The sequence below is a fragment of the Erigeron canadensis genome, chromosome 3 (assembly GCF_010389155.1).
Source record: "Erigeron canadensis isolate Cc75 chromosome 3, C_canadensis_v1, whole genome shotgun sequence".
NCBI classification, from domain to species: Eukaryota; Viridiplantae; Streptophyta; class Magnoliopsida; order Asterales; family Asteraceae; genus Erigeron; species Erigeron canadensis.
This window is the reverse complement of record NC_057763.1, coordinates 29,715,773-29,739,235: the sequence shown is the minus strand read 5'-3', so window position 1 is coordinate 29,739,235 and position 23,463 is coordinate 29,715,773. Positions and strand designations below refer to the sequence as shown.

The 23,463-nt window shown below is 33.8% G+C and overlaps 4 protein-coding genes and 1 non-coding gene across 5 annotated transcripts; 3 read left to right on the top strand and 2 right to left on the bottom strand.

Moving 5' to 3' along the window:
* Positions 1-4,555: 4,555 nt before the first annotated feature.
* Positions 4,556-5,913, top strand: LOC122594362 (UPF0496 protein At4g34320-like). Its single transcript, XM_043766828.1, has one exon. It carries the CDS (start codon positions 4,622-4,624, stop codon positions 5,771-5,773), a length of 1,152 nt encoding a protein of 383 aa, XP_043622763.1. The 5' UTR covers positions 4,556-4,621; the 3' UTR covers positions 5,774-5,913.
* A 334-nt stretch (positions 5,914-6,247) lies between these two features.
* On the bottom strand, positions 6,248-10,257 carry LOC122591323 (4-hydroxy-3-methylbut-2-enyl diphosphate reductase, chloroplastic-like). The gene is made up of 10 exons (XM_043763584.1): positions 9,803-10,257; positions 8,969-9,168; positions 8,316-8,495; positions 8,087-8,218; positions 7,889-7,963; positions 7,694-7,799; positions 7,507-7,601; positions 7,051-7,236; positions 6,878-6,964; positions 6,248-6,466 (listed from the first exon to the last, which is right to left on the bottom strand). The coding sequence occupies exons 1-10, from the start codon at positions 10,044-10,046 to the stop codon at positions 6,401-6,403; spliced, it is 1,371 nt and encodes a 456-aa protein (XP_043619519.1). The 5' UTR covers positions 10,047-10,257; the 3' UTR covers positions 6,248-6,400.
* Positions 10,258-11,874: 1,617 nt separating this feature from the next.
* Positions 11,875-17,218, top strand: LOC122591322 (protein TIC 62, chloroplastic). The gene is made up of 14 exons (XM_043763583.1): positions 11,875-12,111; positions 13,084-13,192; positions 13,275-13,347; positions 13,432-13,480; positions 13,600-13,776; positions 14,000-14,081; positions 14,170-14,242; positions 14,671-14,781; positions 14,916-15,068; positions 15,739-15,887; positions 16,012-16,212; positions 16,337-16,531; positions 16,686-16,835; positions 16,921-17,218. Exons 1-14 carry the CDS (start codon positions 11,934-11,936, stop codon positions 16,967-16,969), a joined length of 1,749 nt encoding a protein of 582 aa, XP_043619518.1. The 5' UTR covers positions 11,875-11,933; the 3' UTR covers positions 16,970-17,218.
* Positions 17,219-19,823: 2,605 nt separating this feature from the next.
* On the top strand, positions 19,824-22,906 carry LOC122593509 (EEF1A lysine methyltransferase 4). The gene is made up of 7 exons (XM_043765927.1): positions 19,824-19,948; positions 20,033-20,129; positions 20,861-20,999; positions 21,158-21,240; positions 21,701-21,835; positions 21,909-22,013; positions 22,539-22,906. The coding sequence occupies exons 1-7, from the start codon at positions 19,857-19,859 to the stop codon at positions 22,680-22,682; spliced, it is 795 nt and encodes a 264-aa protein (XP_043621862.1). The 5' UTR covers positions 19,824-19,856; the 3' UTR covers positions 22,683-22,906.
* Positions 22,907-23,250: 344 nt separating this feature from the next.
* On the bottom strand, positions 23,251-23,324 carry TRNAN-GUU. The gene has a single exon. It is a non-coding gene; the product is annotated as a tRNA-Asn (tRNA).
* Between the last annotated feature and the right edge of the window lie 139 nt (positions 23,325-23,463).

Here is a 23,463-nt window from a genome sequence, read left to right as displayed (position 1 = left end):
CTTGTCACTCTAAATATTGTTCATATATATTTTTGATATCGTCAAGTGTGGACGTCCTCAAGTGCACACCCTGATATAGGTTGTTTATGCACTTGCAAAATTTTCACGAAATCTCATGGGTCGTTTTTTAACACTGCGAGTAGTCATCTAACACGTCGACACTAATATTGCACTCCATTTGGTGTAACGCAACCATATATAATGATAAAATTAAGAAATTAATTTTCGGAAATTGTTAAGTTTTAGTCATTATTTGACAAAAGTATACACTTTTTCACCGCTAAAGATCAAGCGATCAGTTTTCATTAAGTTAATTATATTGTGTATGTTGTAACATCGAAATGCATGTTTTATCGATCGAGTAAGTTCATAATCAAGCTTTATAATTACATTTATGAATAAAATTGTATAAATAAAAATTCATATGAAATTTAAATAACACTATCCATATGAAAATAAAACCACTCATATGCTCGCACAATGCTGCGGCAATGGTGGTGCTGACGATGGTGGCGGTAACGGTGGCGGTGATGGGTGGTGGGGGCCGCAATGGTGATAAATATAAAATAATTAAATGATGTTAAAAGGAGGTAATATAGTTATTTCTAAAGATTGATGGATTTATATTGTAAATTATTTCACTAAGAATATTATAATATTATAAGTATATTAAGTGGAGATGTTTAAATTATTGAATAAATAGAGTATTTTTAGTATATCAATTCATTTTTTAAGATTTTGAAGAAAAATAATAATTCTCTTTTATAATGTATTATTGATTATTGATATAGATATATTAAATGGGTTCAACAACAACTCTTATGAATATGTAACCTCATAATATGCTTAAAAACAACTAAATACTCTTGTTGTTTTCTAACATGTTGGTTCATTTTGGGTAGCTTTGAGTGTTTACGTTGTTTGATTGAGCTTACTCCATCTTCCAATTTTTCTAGAAGGTGTTATAGACTTATAGATATCATTTCAAGGCAATTGACATGGTCCAAGCAATGTGCAAGTAATTTCAGTTAAATTACTTTTGAATATTCAATAAAATTTAAAGCTATACGAGTATATCTTTGGTCTTTCTTTCTTGTTACAAGAATATATATCGTTATCCATCACGTGACGAAAATAAATATTTGACGTGTCGTGGAAACATTTTATATTTTGTTTTTTTAAATCCATCAAAGGCGGCAACTTCTGCTAGTAATTGGCTATACGCTTAAACACCGTGTCTCTTTTCAATGACTACCCCTCGTTGTTTTATCAAAATGACATAATACACCCTGTGATTTTTATTACTGTTGCTTTTTGGTCCATTCGTCTACGCAAAGCAAAGTAATTAATGGAACGGTTTCCACATTAAACACGAGTTGATTTGCACTTGTGTGCCCTTTCTTTAACTTGCACATTTGATTATAGACTTTATATACTCATGGAAAATTAATAATACAATGAACGAGTTATCTAATCATATAGAGCCCATGGATTTGAGGATTCTTCATCTTTATTATTATTACTCCTGTATAATGGAGGAAGCCTTTTTTTATGAACTACCTAAATTATTCTTATTCTTTATTCACTAATTTAAACATCTCTATTTAATATGCCTATAATACGGTTAAATCCCAACCACTTATTTTATCCTTTCTCCTCAAATCTCAACCACTTATTTTTTTTCTCTCCTTTATAAATCATTCTATTCCTCTAATTCATTCAAAATCTTTTATCTCAAAAACCGTATATCGATAAATTATAAAAATCGTATGGGTGTTCTTAAAATTTCATGCTCTTTCATTAGAGATGTTATTCGATATACTTTAGACGAATTTTTAAATTCGCAAAGGAGCCCGTACGGCTAAGACATTTGGCTATCACACTCTATGACTTATCACCTCCTCCTATGACCTATCACCCCCACCATCTCACCGCTGCATTGCGCGGACACCATGCTCGTGAATCGTGATATTAAAGGTATGATCATATTCCTATTCAAGTAACGAGACATGGAATAGCTGTAAAATTTCACTTAAAAATCTTGACGATAATGTTTTACATGTCAGTTGTAGAATGCAGAATTATACATTATAGTTTTCGGATGTGTTACATTGTTTACATAAACAATTGTATACTTCAAAATATGGACAAAATAACAATGACGACTTCTGAAATCAAAATCATTGTGTTTATCAACCTTTTTGATTAAATGACTCGTTTATAACTATTACTATCATGAACTACTAATTCGGTATTTGTCACTTTTGGATTAGGATCATTCATGGTTGATTTGATTTTTTCAATCATGTCGTGCCTTTTGTAGAAAAACATTTACATGTGAGCATGCGCATTCATGTAGAAAAGGATGGACTATGAGTAATCAAAATGGTATCTATCAATACTATGATACAGATGTCAAATAAATAAAACTCATTGATGTCGACTTATTTATGATTTCTAAATATAGGTGCAAATTTAAAGTAAAAATTTATCTTAAAAGATGCATATAATCATTCATTACTATATTTCAGAAGAGACCCCATGTGTGTGTTTTAAAGAGAATGTTTCGGAATGGACTTGAATTATATCGTTTGTATAATGAGATTTAATAATTTAAAAATAGATTATGTTGTTTATGTAATCATAATTTTGTAACTGATTATGATATTTAATATCGTAATAACCAAATATATACTCTATATTAATGAAAATACCCCAATGTTGAAAGTTACATAGGGGAAAATATCTAAAATGCCCTTCTATGTAATATTTTCACCTACAAGGCTACAACCCTTTAAAATATTTTCACATACACTATTCTCTTAACATTAATAATTAAATTACACTATCAATCCTTTATTTTTCTAAAATATCTTCATTAACCTTTTAAATCAATTACTTTTATATGAATTATCTACGGCACTCGACGTCGCATCCACCACCAACATTCGCCTCCACTACCACACCGTCGCCGTCACGACCACCGCCGCATCGCGCGGGTACAATGTTAGTAATTAGTAAATTAAATTATTTGGTGAATAAATTACTCAAATGATTAAAAAGAACATTCATTTATATTACTGATCAATCAATTATTTTATTTAAATTTAATATACAGCAACTATTTCTCTGTGCTCCTAATCAAAAATTTATTTTTGTAAAAATAATATTTACTGTATTATAAACTCATTGCTTATTTTACAATATATGTTATGTTTGGCACAAGCTTTTCGAGAGTTTTTCAAGAGCTTTAGCTTTTTATTTTAAACTAAAAGCTCCTAAATTATTGAAAGCTTTGTTTGGATGCAACTAGCTTTAACTTTTATTTAAAAGAAAAATCTCTATAAGATTTACTGTATTATAAACTCATTGCTTATTTTACAATATATGTTATGTTTGGCACAAGTTTTTCGAGAGTTTTTCAGGAGCTTTAGTTTTTTATTTTAAACTAAAAGCTCCTAAAATATTGAAAGCTTTGTTTGGATGCAACTAGCTTTAGCTTTTATTTAAAAGAAAAATCTCTATAAGATTGAAGTAGTGTTTCAGGAGCTTTAGCTTTTCGAATCAGCTTTTAATCTTTAAAACTACACAAATACGTCTTGAAGTTGCTGCTACAGCTATCATACCAGACACTTTTAAAAAATAAAGCTACAACTTACAGCTCGAACTGAAAACTACAACTTACAGCTCGAATTAAAAGCTACAGCTACTTTTGCCAAACTACCCAATATATAATCAAAATGTATATTCACACTATAATATACGGTTAAAATAAAAGGAAGGTGATATTTATACCACATGTATTAATTAATACAAATATGTATTACTGGCTTGTTTAGTATGCTCTAAAAATTATACCATGTGGTAAATTTATCGAAGTGATTATCATTTCTAATAATAAAATAATTTGTATAGCTTTCCCAACAATTCAACCTGGGATTAAAAACACACTCTTTTTCTCTCTCATATGTAAATATATACTCGTATATTGTTTTAAATTTTGGCCTGTCTTTCCGCTTAAGTTTCTCCGAATTCACCGTCACTGCGTGTTTTCACAGCTGTATTTACTGCCTATATACATACATATGTATTCAACTTCCCCCAGACCATTTCATCACCTATTTCAATTCCATTACATGGCGGTTGTTCATATAAACAGATACATATACATATAGATATAGATAGATACACAAAGAAAAGAAAACATTGCTTCCCGCGTTCACCATCACCCGCATATACACTCATTCATGCGTACAAGCTATACATACACACATCATACTCTCCTGATCCTCCTTAACCGTTTCCATCCTTATCTTTCCTTCATTTTTTCCCCTAATAAAGCTTATATCTTTCTCTATTTTCTTGATTGCAAGTTTTAATCTTTACTGCTTTTTCTCACCTGAGTCTGTTTTATTTCATATTTAGCTTAAATTAATTGCCTTTTTCGCATTTCGATTGTGTTATGCTATCTGGGTCAGTTTTATATTATATAGTCAGCTTAAATTTGGTATCTTTTTAGGGTTTGGATTGTGTTATGCTTTTTGGGTCAATTTTAGTTTTTGTTGGAATTGCATTGTTGGTATTATAAGAATTTGGTATCTATTTGGTTTGGAGAAAAAAGATGGGAGGTCATGTTAGTAAGAGATCTGCAGCATCTACTGCTGCTGCTACGTCTTCGGGTTTGCCTTCGATGTCTTTGAAAGATACCCATCAGATAATATCGGAGTTAAATGCGTATGAGGCTGCGTGTAGATCAGATACGGATTTGCAATCGTTTGATGCTATGTTACATGCTAGGGCTAATAATGTGATCAATACTTTGGCTGTGGGAGTTGAGGTTCGGGCATTGTCGTTTGACACGTTGAAGGAAGTTACGGAATGTTTGTTGGAAATGAATCAAGAAGTTGTGAAGGTGATATTGCATTGTAAGAAAGATATTTGGAAGAATCAAGAATTGTTTGAATTGGTGGAGGAGTATTTTGAGAATAGTCTGCAAACGCTAGATTTCTGTGCTGCATTGGATAAGTGTTTGAAAAGGGTGAGAGATAGTCAGTTGTTGATTCTTGTGGCTTTGCAGCATTTTGATGAGGATGAAGGTGGAGAGGATGATAAGTATGAAAAGACGCTCGAGGATTTGAAGCATTTTAAGGATGCTGGTGATCCGTTCACCGAGGAATTCTTCACGATTTTTCATTCTGTGTATCGACAGCAAATGCTGATGCTTGATAAGTTACAAGCTAAGAAAATGAAGTTGGATAAAAAAGTTAAGTATATTCAAACGTGGAGGAAAGTGTCATCTGTTATCTTTGTGGCTACTTTTGCAGCAGTGTTGATATGTTCTGTAGTGGCGGCTGCTATGGCTGCACCGGCTGTGGCTGCTGCTCTTACTGCCGCATCTGCTATCCCTCTTGGTTCAATGGGGAAGTGGATTAACTCCCTTTTAAAGAACTATGAGAATGCCATTAAAGGACAAAAGGAGATCATTAGCTCGATGCAGGTTGGGGGTTTTGTGGCAATCAGGGACCTTGATACAATTCGGGTTCTTGTTGATAGGCTTAAAATGGATATAGAGGAGATGATGAGGAAGGCTGATCATGCGATCGAGGGAGATGAAATGATGAAAATTGCAATCGAGGAAATAAAGATAAAACTCAATTCGTTTATGAAGAATGTTGATGATTTAGGGTTGCAAGCAGATAACTGCAGCCGTGATGTTAGACGAGCTAGGACTGTCGTCCTGCAAAGGATCATTAAGCCACCACATAATCAGTGAAAGATCCTTGTCTTTGGTAATGATTATCTTCAGAAGTTGAAAACTAAATTCTTATAACCCATTTTGTCCAAATTGTTTGGGATTTAGCAGATGGGTTTATGATTCTATATTAGGTCTGTTGATTTATATGTTCATTTGCTTTGTGTATTGCTATTCTTATCATTTATTAATAAAATTTATTGATATTGATGTTCTGTTATTTATTTAAGTTTATCATCTTTCTTATCTATCTATCTTTAGCATAATTACTACCATGTTTGATCATTGAAACAAGAAAGAAATCAAGAATGCTACCTTAATTCCGAGTATCGTGTTCAAAGTCTATGTCACCTTGGTAATTTGGTAAGGAATTGTTGCTTTTTATTCATGTCCTATAAGGAGAAGAAGCAGTTTATTTTACAACATTTGTTTCAAATATATATGTGGCAAATACAAACGCTTGACCGTCTTTGTCATCTCACACACATCAAGCTATGAATATCAATCAAAGAATCACTATGTTGAGATAGTTGTAACATCAAGGTATACCACAATTGAACATTATGCAGTTAACACATGTAGAGGTACATAGTTTACATACAAAAAACATGTATAGCATTGAATTCATTTGTTAAATATAACCCTAACCTACACCGTTTGCAGGTTTTCTTCACGTTTTATCTCAAATACCCTCATAAGAACATCTTCGACAACCTATATAAATTCAGTTTAAACAAACGAGAATCAGGTGACCTCTGAAGGTGGCAAGACAACTTAGGTAATGGGTCATAACAGGTATAAAACAGGTAATTCACTAGTGGGACTGTGGGGGTCTTTCCCACAGCCAAAAAAAAAAAAAAGATAAGTTTGGTAATAACTAGTGTGTCAAATAATTATTAGAAACAATTATATTATTTCAAAAGAAAAATAATTTTCGATTAAAAGAAATTAGAAGGTTTGTTTGGTTAGGCTATACTTCAGAACGCTTTCAACCCATTTCGATCTGTTTTCTGATAAGCCATGATTTTTATTTTACATGTTAGACTTTAAACATAACCTGAACCACCCGGTCCTAAAAAAAGGGTACGAGAACTAAAATTGAAAGCCTAAGAGAGTAAATGATACCTTGTCGGGAGTAGATGCACCAGATGTGACACCAATAGTAACAGGGCCCTTTGGTAGCCAGTCCTTTTTCTCAACCAACTCGCCATGCTATTATAATGAGATTTTAAATGTAAGCCATTTTAAGAATATAATTACTGACTCCACTAGTTAATTGTAAAGTTACAAATCATTACCATCAATTTATAGGCTATGTGATTTCCAGGACCAACCCTCTGTTCACTGTCAATCCAATAAGATGGAATGCCTCGGTCCTCTGGAATCTCTTGTAAGTGCGAAGTATTGCTCGAGTTCCATCCACCAACTACTAATATAAGATCCAACTTTTCATCCACCAATTTATACATAGCATCTTGTCGCTCCTGAAAATGGATTACACTTTAAATAAACCTCATATCATTATGAAATTGGAGGGTGAGAGTTGAAGATAGAGTGAATGAGTGACTAGTGGAGGTGGGAAATATCAAGCCATTTATCATAAATGGCCTGATGTAGGTCACCAAGGGCGGTACCACTCGAAATTTAGATTTTGTCCATTATCCAACCTGCAAGCCCACACACACATCTTTGGCACCTCTGGCGAGAAACTATCTGAAACATGTAGTGTTTCTACAAAAGAGAAAAGCACTTACTTGAGTAGCATCGCAGATAGTGTTGAAACTAATAAAGTGTTCTGTGGTATTCTCTACTCCATATTTACTCATCATGGTCCTCTCTACTAATTTCCCTGCAAAATGAAATCAAAAAAAGAAGCAAGTAAGCATCAGAAGTGCAACTTCTAACTAAATACTGTAACAAGGTGATGAAATTGTAACTAACCGATCTCCTCTGTTTCTCCCTTCAACATAGTAGTTTGGTTTGCTACACCAGCTTTGACAAGATCAGTGTCTGGATCAAAGCCCTTGGAAACTGCAAACTTGAATTTCTGCAAGTATCCACATTTCATAGCTACATTAAGTTCTAGCCTCAGTCAAGTAAGAAGAAAACACCGAGTAGGTTTGAAAGAAAACATACCTCTAGAAAAGCTTCTTTTGTCGAACTAGATCCGTTAAGTTTACCACCAAGGATGTAATCGCACACATATGTTGCCTAGTAAGGAAGAATAAAGAAACCCTTTAGTATATGTAAAATGATGGATAGATGTATAACACTATTTGAAAAAAGATAAGACTACAAGAGAAGGAGTTCTTTTAGAATGAAGCGTTAAGATACCTCATCCATATTCTTCACAATGACATACTTTCCTGCAAAAGATGCCGTTGCTACAGTCTCCTCATGAGAATACTTGCCATGAATGATAGATGTATAGTCACCCTTTTTGTGCTTTTCAACAGAGTTCCACACCTTGTATCCCAAACAGACAACAATATATAATGAGACATGAAGACATGATTTTAAAGCTCACTGGCCAAAGTAAATGAACGAAAAGAGAGAGAAATACCTTAGATACCCAAGGACAAGTCGTATCGACTATCTGAACTTGCTTGTCACTCAAAGTCAACATCTCATTGACTGCAGCCCCAAAAGCAGGCAAAACCACAACATCACCCTTATCAATAACATCAAACTGTTTCTCTCCATTCTTTTTGGGAATGTCTTTGACTTCCATATCCTCTAACCTCTATATCACAAAAGAAAAGGTTTTAATAAATTTGACAGTGTAGATTGAATTACAAAATATTGCAACGCAAATGATCAACAATGCTGCACAGACAAAATGCAAAACTGGCTATTAGTTTGAAAGAAAATAAACGACAAACACAAGTATTAAGCTTGCGATTAATTTACTGCAAAAAGAATGTGGGATACTTGTTAGTGATAGATTTTCAACTCCTAAGAAAAAAAACCTCAGGTCTATATTCCAAGAAGTCTCATATAATTATGACCACCTTTGAGTAGGACTCAAAGCAGGAAAGATGAATATGTCAACTAATACGGTATAGAATAGGTATCCCATATAAATGAAAGAGATTCATGGACACTAAGACTTATATGGAAGAGATTCACCGATAAACTAGAAACATAGCACAGCATAAACAGCATTCATCAATGAAAACGTTAATCAAATATGGTCAAAGATAGTCAGAATAATACCTTGTTGACAGTGGGATTGTGGATAATTTCATTTGTGATCCAAATCTTCTGATCAGGAAACTGTTTCCTTGCTTCGTAAGCAATCTGTACCGCACGCTCAACACCCCAGCAAAAGCCATAAGCTTCTGCAAGCTTCACGGTAACATTTCCCCACGTGTATACATTATTGTTTTCCTTTAACGTTTTTATGAGAACGCCACCTAAAAAACATTACTATATAAGTCAGGACCAAATGCCCAATTCAGTTAATTTCGGGCAGTTAAATACAATTTAATAAACTGCATATCAATCAATATAGCCGATACATATCTACAGAATGCCATCTTTTTCTATATCCGTGTTACCAAACACCATCTTTTCCGTTCTCTTACTTCACCTCCACCTCCACCACGATCGCAACTACAAAAATTTCCGGAAAACTCCACAAACCGCCATGTACACACCGAGCATAAGGCTAGTTTCTCAAAAGGTAAGTGTTTGAAACTGTATTCAACTTTAATCCAACTTACAAATACATTTCCTATATATCCATTATCTGGTAGTACTTTTGATGCCTTGTGGCACATATGAGTATATGACACATCAGCAAAAGTATCTACATACAATACAATAGAAACATAAAGCTAAATACATTTTTTCTGACAACAATTTTAGGACTGAGGAAGTAGTAAGTTATAGAAATGGATTCAATCTAAGCTAAGGCAAATAAGTCAACTATCATACCAACAAAATGTCATTATTACTAAAAATGTATCAATTCACATAAAATCATAATACCCAATAAAAGTTTACAAAAATTAAAACAAAAATGAAAATTAACAAAGAAAGTCTTACTTTCATATTCTTGATTCATAAGCTCAAGGGTCTCTTTCTTATGACCAAATCCTTTCCTATTATAATTCTCACTTCTTGTCAAATTATGTCTAAACACTTTTGCATCAAATTCAGATGACCCAGATTCTCCGGTGGAGCATTTGACGGAAAATGGTTTCCGGCACCGGAAAAGTTTAAATTCCGGCAAAGATGATTGCTTTTTTGGGTTAATAGTAGAGAGAGCAGTAAAACCAAGTGATGCCATTTTGAGAATGATGATTGATTGTGTTATTGAATGTAGATTATTAAGATTGTGTTGTTTGGTTTTTATTTTATGAATTTATGTTAGGAATTGTGTTTGTTTTTTATATAGTTTTTGATGTTTTTGTTTTGTGTTGTGTCGGAATAAATTAGGAATTTATGCTGTTTTGGTTTCAACGGATGCGAGCGCCGTCTTGTTTGGAAAAAAAATGATGTTGATAGTGTGTAATGCATGAATTTTAAGAATAAAGAGGTGTTGATAGTGTTTTAGTTGGAAAAAAAATGTTGATAGTATATCATAGTCAACGATTACATGCTAAAAACAAGATATTTCTTTCTTAGATTAATTTGATGAATTGTGGGAATTGCTTTCAAATCTCATTTCCTATGTTTGTAGAGTAAATTTTAGGAGCGTTTTTAAAGGGTTTTGGGTTTCATCTCAAATATTCGTGGTTCAAGATCACATGCAACCCAATTATATATTACTGTGGTGTCGGTATAATAATTAATAACAAGACTTATTGCTTTTGGAGTAGATTTATTGAGCTAATTATCTATTATTATACATGGAATGGATTAGTACATGGAAAACCATACACTTAAAATTTTGAGTTTACATCTTAATGTTATCAAAAATGTTCTCAAAAATGAAGATACAGATATTATAAAAATATAGGTCGTTGAACCTAAATTTACCCTTAAAATATAATAAAAAAAATAATAATCATTGTTCTGATTTATTACAATATAAGAAAAATCTCTAAGGTGTTTAAGTGTTTAACCCTTTAAATAATATCTTGCAAATGACTAGTGAAAACAGATTTAGAAACGTTCAACAATCTCACTAGACATAAAAACTTTTACCGTTTATCCATATATTTATGGACCCTTATTTATCTACCGTGTAGTAAGTAGTAATCTTTTCAACTGATTTACCTGCTTTTTTTTTGTTTGTATGTAGCTATGTTAGTATGTATGGTGGAAAAAATCAAAGGAGGCCGCTAGTTTTTGTTCTTTATCGCAATAAACAATTAGAGTCCTTTTAAGACTTTCTTTTACCTTGATAATCTAATCGTTCAAATTTGTCGTACTCATAACTTCAATTAGATGATGGCTTTCGTACCAACACTTGATAGACTATATTTGTTGTGACACTTGACTACTTCAGTATCCTAAAAAGTTGATTGGTATTCTTATAATCTTACATAGATACCTTGAGTTGAAGTTTTATAGGTTATCTTTCAAAGTATTGCTCGTAGACATGATAATATTAATTCAAACCAAAAAATATCCACCGGATCCAATCTAACATTGAAGGAAATGGATAAATATTGGATATGAAGAATATAAGATGTTTAATACAACAGATGATGAATTTTCATCCATTAACCTGAAACTAACTATATTGGTTTTTTTATATTCATATAATTACAAATAAGTTGGGTATGCTTATGTGTTTTACATCTATTAAATCTATGAGTAGATATAATTTTTAAAAATAAATTTTGAATCTAACAGAAAAAGCTTTGTAAAAGATCATTGGGTTAATGGAAATAGGTTTTTTGATAAATCAAAGTTAACGAAAATATGATATGAGAAAATTAACAAAATGGTTTGTTTGGATATTGCCACCCACTCACCTGGCCCAACTAACCACAAATAATTTCCATGAACCATGTTAAGCCCAACCCAAATTTTCTGACCCAAGTCAACTCAATTACTATGTAGGTCCCACCATATCTAGATTAGAGAATAGGAGATGCCACAACTGCCATGTAACCATAAACAAGTAGATATGTGATCACAATTTTTAGCGCCTTTTTCTGTCTTACACACAAACACAATCTTACAATTTTTTTTATATTTTTGATCAGAAAGCCAACCAACATTAATGGAGCTTCGGTCTATTCAATCTCCATTACTCAGTAGCATTCCTACAACAAAAACATTATGTTACAATAACCAACTTAGTAGTAGCAGTAGTAGTAGTATTTCTTTTGGTTCCAAAAGAACTGTTCAGTCAAATGTTGTCAAACATAGATCTCTTCAGTTCGATGTTCGAGCCTCAGGTATAAATGCTGTTTGTTTTCTTTGATATTTGCAATGTGCGTTGTTTGTAAATTTATATCTTCTGCCGTTGCTTTATGTGATTGTGCTATGCTAGATTTAGTGTTAACTATATAATTGTGTGACAATTGTCTTCAGTTACATATGTAGGGGACTAATATCATTGATATATTTATATGAGATCAGTTTTTGGAATGTAATCACCAAAAAGTAATACCTATTCTGTTGTATGTATCGGACTTTTAATTTATGCATCAAAATCTCCATCCTTCCAGACAGAATCTTTGTTACCTACCATGTTCTTATTTAATGTCATTCTATCTCACTCCTACTCCTAAATTACATGCAAGCCTGGTATGAAACCCAGGATTCTCAAAAGACCCTTATTAATCCACCCCCACAAATGTGGGAAGTGAGACTCGAACCCAGGTGGATCCTCCCAAGGTCAACGACCTTACCATCGGGCCACCAACCCCATTGGCCATATCATGTTCGTTTCGATGAACATGTCTTTCCAATCTTATTATACAAATTCATCCTTGACTCTGGTGCACATCTTGATTTTAAAATGACCAATCTACTTGATTTTAAAATGACCAATCTACTTGATTTTAAAATGAGGTGGCTTGCCACATCTTATATATTTTTATCAGCTAGCCTGTCTAGTATGTTACCAAACTAGCTAAGCTGACATAAGTATGATTAATTGATTATAACTACCAAACGGACTACCAACTTTTGTACGTTGGTCTTCTATGCAATTATCCTAACGTAAATTCTATAGTTTATAGTGTCTGCCAATCTTTGTAACACTGATAATGTCTAAGTCACTTTTATTTTACAGTAGAACAGAAAGTTTTATTGAATGGAACATTATTACTGTGGATATGGGTTGGTATCTTGCTATATAGCAGAACGTTACACACTCCCTCTTCATTTATCTGGATTGCAATTACCTACTGGTTTCTGTGCAGCAACAATTAGTGTGCAGCCTGCTGAAACCAAATCAAAAGATGGTGAAAAAGACGGAAATGTCATCTTTGTAGCTGGAGCAACTGGAAAAGTTGGTTCACGAACAGTAAGGTCAATGATACTTGCCTATATAGTATCATCAAGTTTCTGTACGTGATTCTAAAAACTTTTACACAACTGAAGTTTTGTGCAGGGAGCTTTTGAAATTGGGATTTAATGTTCGAGCTGGTGTACGAAGTATTCAAAAAGCAGAATCTTTGGTGAAAGTATGAGTTTCATTAGTCATTAGAATGATCATGTCATTTAGTTTTTTGAATAACTAATGAACAAAACCATTGTATTACTTGTAGAGCGTAGAGCAAATGAAACTTGATGAAGCATTATCTGACGGAAGTCAGCGTAAGAGTTTAATTTGATTAAAAGACCTTTTATTATTTTTATTTGCAATGTAAGGGAATATGGTCCAACAGTCCAACTGCAGATAACATAATTGTTTTGGTATGTACTCTGTAGCCCAGCTATAGAGAAGCTTCAACTTGTGGAATGTGACTTGGAGAAACCGGAGCAGATTAAGGGGGCATTGGGCAGTGCTTCAATCGTTATATGTTGCATTGGGGCAAGCGAAAAGGAGATATTTGATGTTACGGGACCTTACCGAATTGACTTCCTAGCAACAAAAAACCTTATTGATGCAGGTATATAAGATTTTCAATACTTCCATCTTTTTTTCATAGCTTGAGTATGTTTATTATTGTTTTTCCCTTTTTATGCCGTTAAAAGAAGGTGAAAAAAATGAAAAACAAGCATATATACATTTTCATGGGAAATACTTTCTTTCTAATGAAATTGTATTTGAGTTGACAAATTGGTTAATGGGAATATGAAAGTTCAACTGAAGTACTTCTTTCAAATGTGTAGCTGCTGCTGCAAAGGCAAAACAGTTTATTTTGGTTACTTCTTTAGGTACAAACAAGTTTGGTTTTCCTGCTGCTGTCTTAAAGTGAGTTCAATTTTTTTGGCTGTCATTATAAACACCTAAACTTATTGAAAAATACTTACACTGATTATATTCTTATTCCGGACTGAAGTTTGTTTTGGGGAGTCCTATGCTGGAAAAGGAAGGCTGAAGAAGCACTGCTTGCTAGTGGGATTCCTTACACTGTAAGCTACGCCAAACTAGAGATCAAAATTTTGAGCCGTTTACTTATCACTTATGAATGGATTGATCTGGGTTATGGTTTGGTTTAGCTTTAACGAGTCAGGCTCATGATAAAAAGAAACTTTGTTTAAAAGGAAACGGGTCAAAGGTCGGCAAAATAGTTCTCTTTAATGAATACAACCCTCTTAACTTTTTTATTTCATCACAAGTTGAATCATTAACTTAATAAAAGACACTAATATATATATATATATATATATATTCTGGACAAAAAGTGTATGGATTCAGCACAAACAAAACACATTTCAACCTGCATTTAAACTAACATTTTACCCAACCCACTCATTCTGTCACATCCAGATCAAACTATGTCTTACATTGCTAAACTAGACACAGATAACCTTATGTTGGGTTTCTGATGCAATTTCAGATAGTGAGACCTGGAGGCATGGAGCGTCCTACAGATACTTTTAAGGAAACACATAATCTTACACTTGCTATGGAAGATACTTTATTTGGTGGTCTTGTATCTAATCTCCAGGTTAAGTTTCCAGAATACTTTCATTTCATTTCTACATATCACTCAGTCTTTTTCTTCATGTTTTATGATTTATAAATGCATTCATGATATATTTTATATACAATTGAGAATTTTCCCGTTAATATTGATATCAGGTGGCAGAACTCCTTGCCTTTATGGCCAAAAACCCCACTCTCTCATATTGTAAAGTAGTGGAAGTAGTTGCAGAAACAACGGCACCATTGACCCCCATGGGTGACCTCCTAACAAAAATACCACCTAAACGTGTTGTACCTTCCCCGCCCAAGGTACACTCATCTTTTGTTCCAACTATTAGCTGGCATAAGCGAATGAGGATATCAATATTGGAGCATTGGTTTAAATTCAATCACTGTTAAATAGTTTGTATTATTGCCTTACTCTTATTGAAAGCAGGGTGGCAAAATAGGTTTCTTAAGTAACTATGTAAGAGAGACTTCTTACTAAAAATCAAAACAGATCAGGTCGGGTTGGGCTGACCCACTAACAACTTTTTCTTTTCATTTTTGAAACTTTATAAATAAATAGAAATGCGTTAGATATAATAACAAACCCATATTTTCTTTTTGTGAAGTTAACAAACTCATATTACTATACATTTGTGAATATTTTCTTGTTAAATCACTTTAGAAGCTTATGCTAATCCGGATGACTTGCAACTCGCTTGACCCATTTCTTTTTTAGTAAAGTTAGTAGCTTAACTTTGTTCTGTACTTCTGTCAAAGATAACATAAACCCAAATCGACCCATTTCTATATAAATGGGTCACAATTGCCACTTCTTGGTAGTTATTGGCCATGTATGTGTTCCAACGTTAGAAATAACTCTCTAAATCATTTACCAACTAAAGTTTACAGTATCTTTTCTTAATGCTGCTAAAACAAATCATATGTGGCAAACTGGCAATTTCATGTGTACTTACAGTTGTAGTGCTATTAGGAACCAGAAACTCCCAAAGAACCACAAGCTCCCAAAGAACCAGAAGCCAGCAAAGAACCCGAGCCTGTTTCTAAGACTGAAAGCATTGCCGCAGAAACACAATCAGAGACAAAACCAGCTTCAACAAGGCCACTCTCTCCATATACAATGTAAGCCATAGTAATACATACAACCCATAATTAACTTGATGTTTCTGCATAACAAATGTGCACTAATTTCCACTTTAAAACGTATATCCTACTTACAGTAATATTGATGGTATCACTTTCACAGGTATGAAGGTCTGAAACCCCCTGCATCCCCCATTCCGACAGCACCTGGCGGCAGTAAGGTGGTAGTTGAAGCAGGATCAGCTCCCAAAGAACCAGAAGCCAGCAAAGAACCCGAGCCTGTTTTTAAGACTGAAAGCGTTGCCACAGAAACACAATCGGAGACAAAACCAGCTTCAACAAGGCCACTCTCCCCGTATACCATGTAAGCCATATTGATTTATATAACCCGTAGTTAACATTAGGTTTCTGCAAAGCAAATGTGCACTATATTCCGCTCTACAACCAACATCCTACTTATAGTCATATTGATGGTATTACTTTGACAGGTATGAAGGTCTAAAACCGCCTGCATCCCCTATTCCGACAGCACCTGGCAGCAGTAAGGTGGTAGTTGAAGCAGTATCAGCGCCGCCTACTGATTCTGAACTTAGCATAAAGTCGGAAACCACAGCTATCACATCTGAACCTGCACCAGAGGCTGCAGTATCAGAAACAACCAGGCCTCTATCTCCTTACACTGCGTAAGTCAATCACTAAGTTTACTAGCTGAGTGTAGCTGTTGGTTTTCAAAAAGTTATGCCAAACTTCAATGGAACTTTCTGTAGGCCAAACCTATGCTTATAGTGATCCTTGTGTTTAATTTATTTTAACCATATGGGGTATTGGCTTTATTAGATATGACAATTTGAAGCCCCCTACATCACCATCTCCAAGTACCCCGTCAGTATCACCACCACCACCAGTGTCTGTAGACAATGGGTCTCCCATTACTTCCGCACCAGAGAATCCAACAGTGAAGCCAAGGCCACTTTCACCTTATCACATGTGTGTTTCCTTCTCTTGTTATTTTTGTTCTTTGCATTCTTAAATTAAGTCTAGAACTAATGACACGGATTTTTTTTTTCTGCAGGTACGAAAACTTGAAGCCTCCAACGTCTCCCATTCCATCCACTCCATAATAAACGATCAGCTGAGAACATTGGCATGCAAACAGATTTCTTCTGGTACTTTTGTAAAGGATGGAAATCCTAGTTGAATTACTGCCGAAGAAGTGAAGATGGAAAGGAGATATGACAAGTATATATATGTATGTATGTATAGTAGATCCGGAATGTAAAACAAGCTTAGAGGCATCGAATTTCACCCAAATTTTCTCATTTGTATTTTTGAAATCAGTACGACGTATATCTATCACATTTCTTTTACAACTTCTAAAGCCACAACTATTGGCAACATGAAACTATACTCTCTCCATATTGTCATCAGGTTTACGACTAACATATGGAGTTCTACCAATTCAAGAAATGGTGGCAATGACAGTATTAACTTAGAAGGACATTGTCTTTATTATTCCAAAAGTTTTGAAGGTTGTATAACATAAACAACCATCGGACACTCCATTTTAGAATATTTATTAAAGGTTGTTTTCAATTAAATTTATATTTTATATTTTCACTTTTACTTTCTTATTACTTAAAGCTTAAAAAGAAAATATAAAACAAACTCAAAATTTTATAAAAACCCTATATTCTTTTCCTTTCTTCCTCTAAAAAAAACTCAAATATTTAGCATTAATATTGGGAAGTTTGATTAGAGTTACTATATTATTAGCAAAGTTTGAAAACTTTGTCGTTCACTTTCTTATGCAATATTAGACATTCTTGGCCTTTATTTAAAAGAAAAGAAATTGAAAGGAAATTGAAAGGAAATTTTTTAATCTAAAATTTTTGCTTCTAAATTGGTAAAAAAAAAGAAATTGGTATACTTACTATCCACTTGAGTTAATAAATATTGAGGATATATGACTATAAATCTATATGGTTGTAATCATAACTTATTCATACCATGCGTTTTTTATTCTAGAATAAAAGAAACATTGGGTGAAATAGAAAGGAAAGTAAAAGAAAGGAAAATAAATTATATATATAGTATCCATTCTCTAGTTGAAATGAAAACTATATAAAAGGAAAAAAAAATAAATGGTTGATTATATTTTTGCTTTTATTTAGTTGAAATGAAAACTAAATAATAAGGAAAAAGGTAAATGGCCATTATATATTATTGGTTAGGGATATCCACTTCGTTACCCATAATTCTGACAAGATGAGTTAAACCGCATAAGTAGCACATTTCACCGTATACGGAAAATCATAAAGGCTAGAATTGAACCAGAACAAATTTCACATAACGATTGTTGGTCAAAAGATAAATGGTTGAAAATCAAAAGATACGAAATCCCTAACCCCTAACAATAATGTCCATAGCAAATGCCAATATCTTAAGTACTACCACAAACAGTATTTAGATCAATTGAAAGAATGTGCAAATCCTTATCACTGAATCGTTGCTGAGCTCCGCCTGGACAGCGAAAAACTCTGCACCAGAAAAGTTGTTCACCCTGAGGGGTTCCACCTTCTCCGGACAAGAAGCAACTATGGATGTAAAAACTAACAGGGGAGTCACGTTTACTGTTATGAGTCACGTTTACTGTTAGATGAGGTTTTCCAGGCAATACCCCAACCGTGCATGAAGGTTACTCGGGGTTGGTTGAGTTGTGTGATCATCTAGGTCAGGATGCGGTGGGTATCATAATTGCTAAGCCCGGGTACGATGACATTCTCTTGCCATTGATTGCTCTCCTAAAGAGGTTGCAGTTTTCATCTCCAGGGCAGAGAAGATCGTTATGGGAGTACCTAATCTGTGCTTTGAGAATAGAGAGGGTTGCTAAAAATGCTTATGACCTGTTTCAGTTGCTTATTTGATGTATTGCTACTTATCTATGTTGTTGTTGTCTAGTAGAGATGCTTCTGACCTGTTTGAGTTGTTTAGTTGATGTATTGGTTTTGTTGGTCTGTAGTAGACTTTTTAACCGGATTTTGGATCATTGGGTTGTAAAAAAAGAAAGAAGAGAATATAGCAACAGAGTTTCATGTCTTCACCTATTTTCCATGAACAACTCAACAATCTCTTTTTTGTTTATCTTTTTTGAAAAACAAATTTTCGCATGTTATTTCTTAAGCAATTCTTGTAGACTTCAAATTCGTGCCATAAAGTTCGAGCTCCCTTTTAAATGGTTACGTAGTTATCCATAGTATCAAGGCTTTGTGCCACATGTGTGACATAAAGTAGAGCTTCTCTAACACTTCTCGACAACGTATCAACTTTGATGCCACCACCACAACGCCGCTGTTACCATCATCACCGCCGCATCGTATGAACATGCATCTAGTTTTAAAAGAAGAATTGAAACTGCCTTAGTTTGCATCAGTGCTCTAAAGAATCCAAGCTGAGCCGAGCTCAAGAAAAGTCGTTTCGAGCTTTACGTATAAAGCTAAAGTTTGAATATGAAGTTGCTCAAGATCTGAGTATCGATTCATTTAGATTCTGTTATAGGATACAATAATCTTTATTTTCTATTAAACCATTTGAAACCCTTCCCCTAATCTCAAATCAAACCAGTCTTTTAATGTGTCACACTGTCACGATACAATCCGATATTTAACAACTAATAAACATGTTCTATAAAAAAAATACTCATAATGAACTAATTTAAACATCTATCTTTCATTTTTAAAATGATCACGCTACTCTCTATATATCAATAGCCTACATTACTCGTTGCCATCTTCACCGTCACACCGCCGACCGTCAACGTACCAACATCTTCATCACATGGTACAAATATCCATCTAATTTAATGTCATTTTACAAGAAGTGAGATTAAATTCTTGACCTATTTCGAAGAAAGGAGTTTTCCAGGTCTTATAATAAAGTAAAAATAACAAGGGGGTATTAGTGCCACATTGCCAAAAGTAGAAAGGACCTTTTAGGGTTTTACAAAAAAAAATGGATGTAACAGATAAGGAGGCGTCGGAAAGTGGCAAGAGAACCGCCGTGGGTCCACCGTCCGTCTTATCATACCTTGACCCCAACTACTGGTTTGTTCCAATCATTTATCTTGATGATGATGTTGCTTATATATTATTATATAATAAAATAATACTTATATATGTATGTATCAGGAATGAGAGGTTTAGCAGTGAAGATCATTATGAATGGCTTAAAGATTATTCCCATTTTCAGCATCTTATTCAACAAAATATCAAACCATCTTCTTCTGTAACTTTTCTTTTCTTTTTTTTTTTTAAATTTTATTTTCTTTTATAATGAGTAGAATATAGTGTAATTTATAGGGACTAATAGATAAGCCCATTTGACTGTTTGTCTAATAAAAATTGCATACTCATATGTACATTTTGAGGTTAAAAAAAATGGGTCAAAAGTCGGCCAAAGGGTATTTATAATCCGTTGAATCGTATAAATTGTTTTAGTAAAATAGTTAGTATTTTGGGTCAACCCAAACCGTTTTTAGTCACCTGTCATCTGCTTGACCTCGTAACATTTACTTGACATTCTTTATCAAAAGAAGTTGGTCTTTTTATGTAGATTGATTGATAGTAGTATTTGATGATTAGTGAATGTCTAGACTCTAGTATGTTTCGATAGTGACAAAATGTGGGAACACTGTAGACTAATATCGATGCTATTAGTGTTTTTAACGACTATATATGGTCTATGATGCAGAAAGGTGTATTCTTGGACTAAAAGTAGCTAAGTAAGTAAATTTTACATTTATTTTTGAGATATCTGAAGAAGGAAGTTGTAGTATACCGTATACGAGTATATTTTGGGTTGAAAGAAGTAGCCTTATAGAACGGGAGTAGAAATTCATGGATTGTTTTGGAAGTATGCTAATAGTTCTATTGTAGGAGCCGAAACCACAAAATGATAGTTATTTGTAAATATGTGTAACTGGCAATGTTTTAACTGAAGTATATATAATGGTGCAGGTATTGGAGCTGGGGTGTGGAAACTCACAATTGTGTGACGAGTTATATAAAGATGGAATTACCGACCTAACCTGCATTGATCTATCTTCAGTTGCAGTTGAGAAGACGCAGAAACGGTTGCTGTTAAAAGGCTACAAAGGTTTGTGTATCCTACTTTATGAAGTTGGGTTGACTAGTTTGATCATTTATTGTATCTTTTGATTTTAGGACGTGATCATATACAAGCGTAGATCTAATATCAAAATGCTGTGTATGCCTATGTTGTTACTATATAATGTACGCAATCTTTGTTTGCAGATATCAAAGTGTTGGAAGGTGACATGCTGAATCTTTCCTTTGCTGATGAGTCCTTTGATGTTGTTATAGAGAAAGGAACTATGGTAAAATAAATGCATAATAGTTATAGATGTTAGATACATATGAGGATATTATATTTGATTATAACTTGTTTCATGGAGATGGATATGTCTGCCCATTTCCCTATGAATGGGTCGATTTGGGTCATCTATCAGGTCAAACTGTTTGAACCCCCTATTCCCCCTGTATACGTAAATGCATAAGACCTCGTGAATCTGTTTTTATATATGTATTTTTTGGCAATTAATTTAGATTGGTATTGGAACAGTATGATCGTTTAATCATATATTAGACACTAATTGTTTGTAAAAAGTTAGAATCTTTGGACAAAAAAGTATTTCAAATTAACTCAACTGACATGTTTTGACCTGTACAAATCATTACCCACTACCCATTCTGTCCAGCTTACCCATATTACCACTTTTATCGATGCTCTAGGCTATAATTTTGACGTGCCAATTTTATATCTTCTTAAACTTGAAGGATGTTTTGTTCGTGGACAGTGGTGACCCATGGAACCCACGGCCCGAGGTTGTTAGCAGAGCAATGGCAATGCTTCAAGGTGTTCACAGGGTCTTAAATCCCCATGGTATTTTCATCTCCATCGCTTTTGGTCAGGTAGTAGATACATAAACTTATCAAACACATGTAACTTTTCTTGCAATGATTTGATGAATCTCAACTCCTCCAGCCACACTTCAGGCGTCCACTATATAATGCCCCTGAGTTTACATGGTCCATTGAGTATACTACATTTGGCGATGGATTTCACTATTTCTTTTATATCTTGAGAAAGGTCAGTGAACCTTCAAACTCTATAAATTTGTTAGGTAGCAAAATGGGTTGGATGGATGGTTTGATACCTGGTAGTCTGCTTTAGGCTAGAGAGGTTGACCTGAAACATCTTTGCGCAATAGTTTTGGATTTACTATAATTAGTGCGTCATATTTATTTCAAAGTTGTGTAATTTTTGTATAAATCTAAATTGTTGTTTATAATAGGATTTTTAGGCAGTAAAGTATGTGTTATGCCTTAAAAATGCACCTTGGGTGACTTGCGACAATGCGTCGTGCATTTTTACCCATTTGTTCCCTTGGAGGTAAAACATAAGGTGAATCAACTTTTTTATTTTATCAAAATGGGTCATAGAACATTTGAAGTGATCTGTTTTTAAATCATCATATTTGGTATTTCAGTGGCAATGCAACTGACCTAAAATAACCTAATGCCAAAAGCAGGCACACTATAACTTCAATTTAGGATCACAATCATGCTGGTCCAGTACATTGTGATCCTTAAGATGAATGATTTTGTGTTACAGGGATGCAGATCATTAGCCGCTGATGCCGATATCAACAAGGTTGAGACGCCATCTATGTGCCTTTACCATGACGAGTTAGAGGATGAAAATTACTTATTTCGCACCAACATTACTGAAACTGATGATGAAACAGATGATGTATAGTCATGTCAGCAATCGAGGGTCAAAGAGCAAAGAGCTCTTAATTTGTGTTACTTGATGTTAGAAAACCATATACTTTGTCGATTCAATCATTGTTTCTTCATTTCTATGGTATCGCAATAGAAAACCATGTACTTTTTTCTTTTGTTACAACGTGGATTTAATATACCAACATTTATTAGTTGTATTTTATTTTAGCACAACCATCGTATTTTATCTTGGCACAATGATAAATTTGGTTGCATCTTATTTGTGAAGACCTTTTCTATCGTCATGTCAATTTTCCACTAACTTATTATATCTATAAAAATCTAGGAGAAAGGTTAGGTAAAGCATGCAGTATCTATCTTAGATAAAGCAGGGGGTGATTATGTAAAATTCAGGAGGAGTTTATGTAAAATTCAGGGAGGGGTTATGTATGTTTATTAAATTCAAAGGTTTAATATGTAACTTTTTTTAATGTGGCAGTAACCTAAGCTTAGATAAAGTCTCCAGTACGAATTATTTTCCCAAAAATCTATTACTATTCAAAAACCTCTTCGTGTTTGGAAAAAATAAAATAAAACCAAATCGCTAGAAGGAGGGCTTGAACCTCCGACCTTGTGGTTAACAGCCACACGCTCTAACCAACTGAGCTATTCCAGCTATTTGATGCTTTATGTCGAGTCCGTTATATATTATTTACATGTGATCATAATAAAATTCATTTCAAGTTGTATATATGATTTATGTAAACAAACTTTGGAATTCTTACTGACAAGGAAATTTATGTAAACAAACTTTG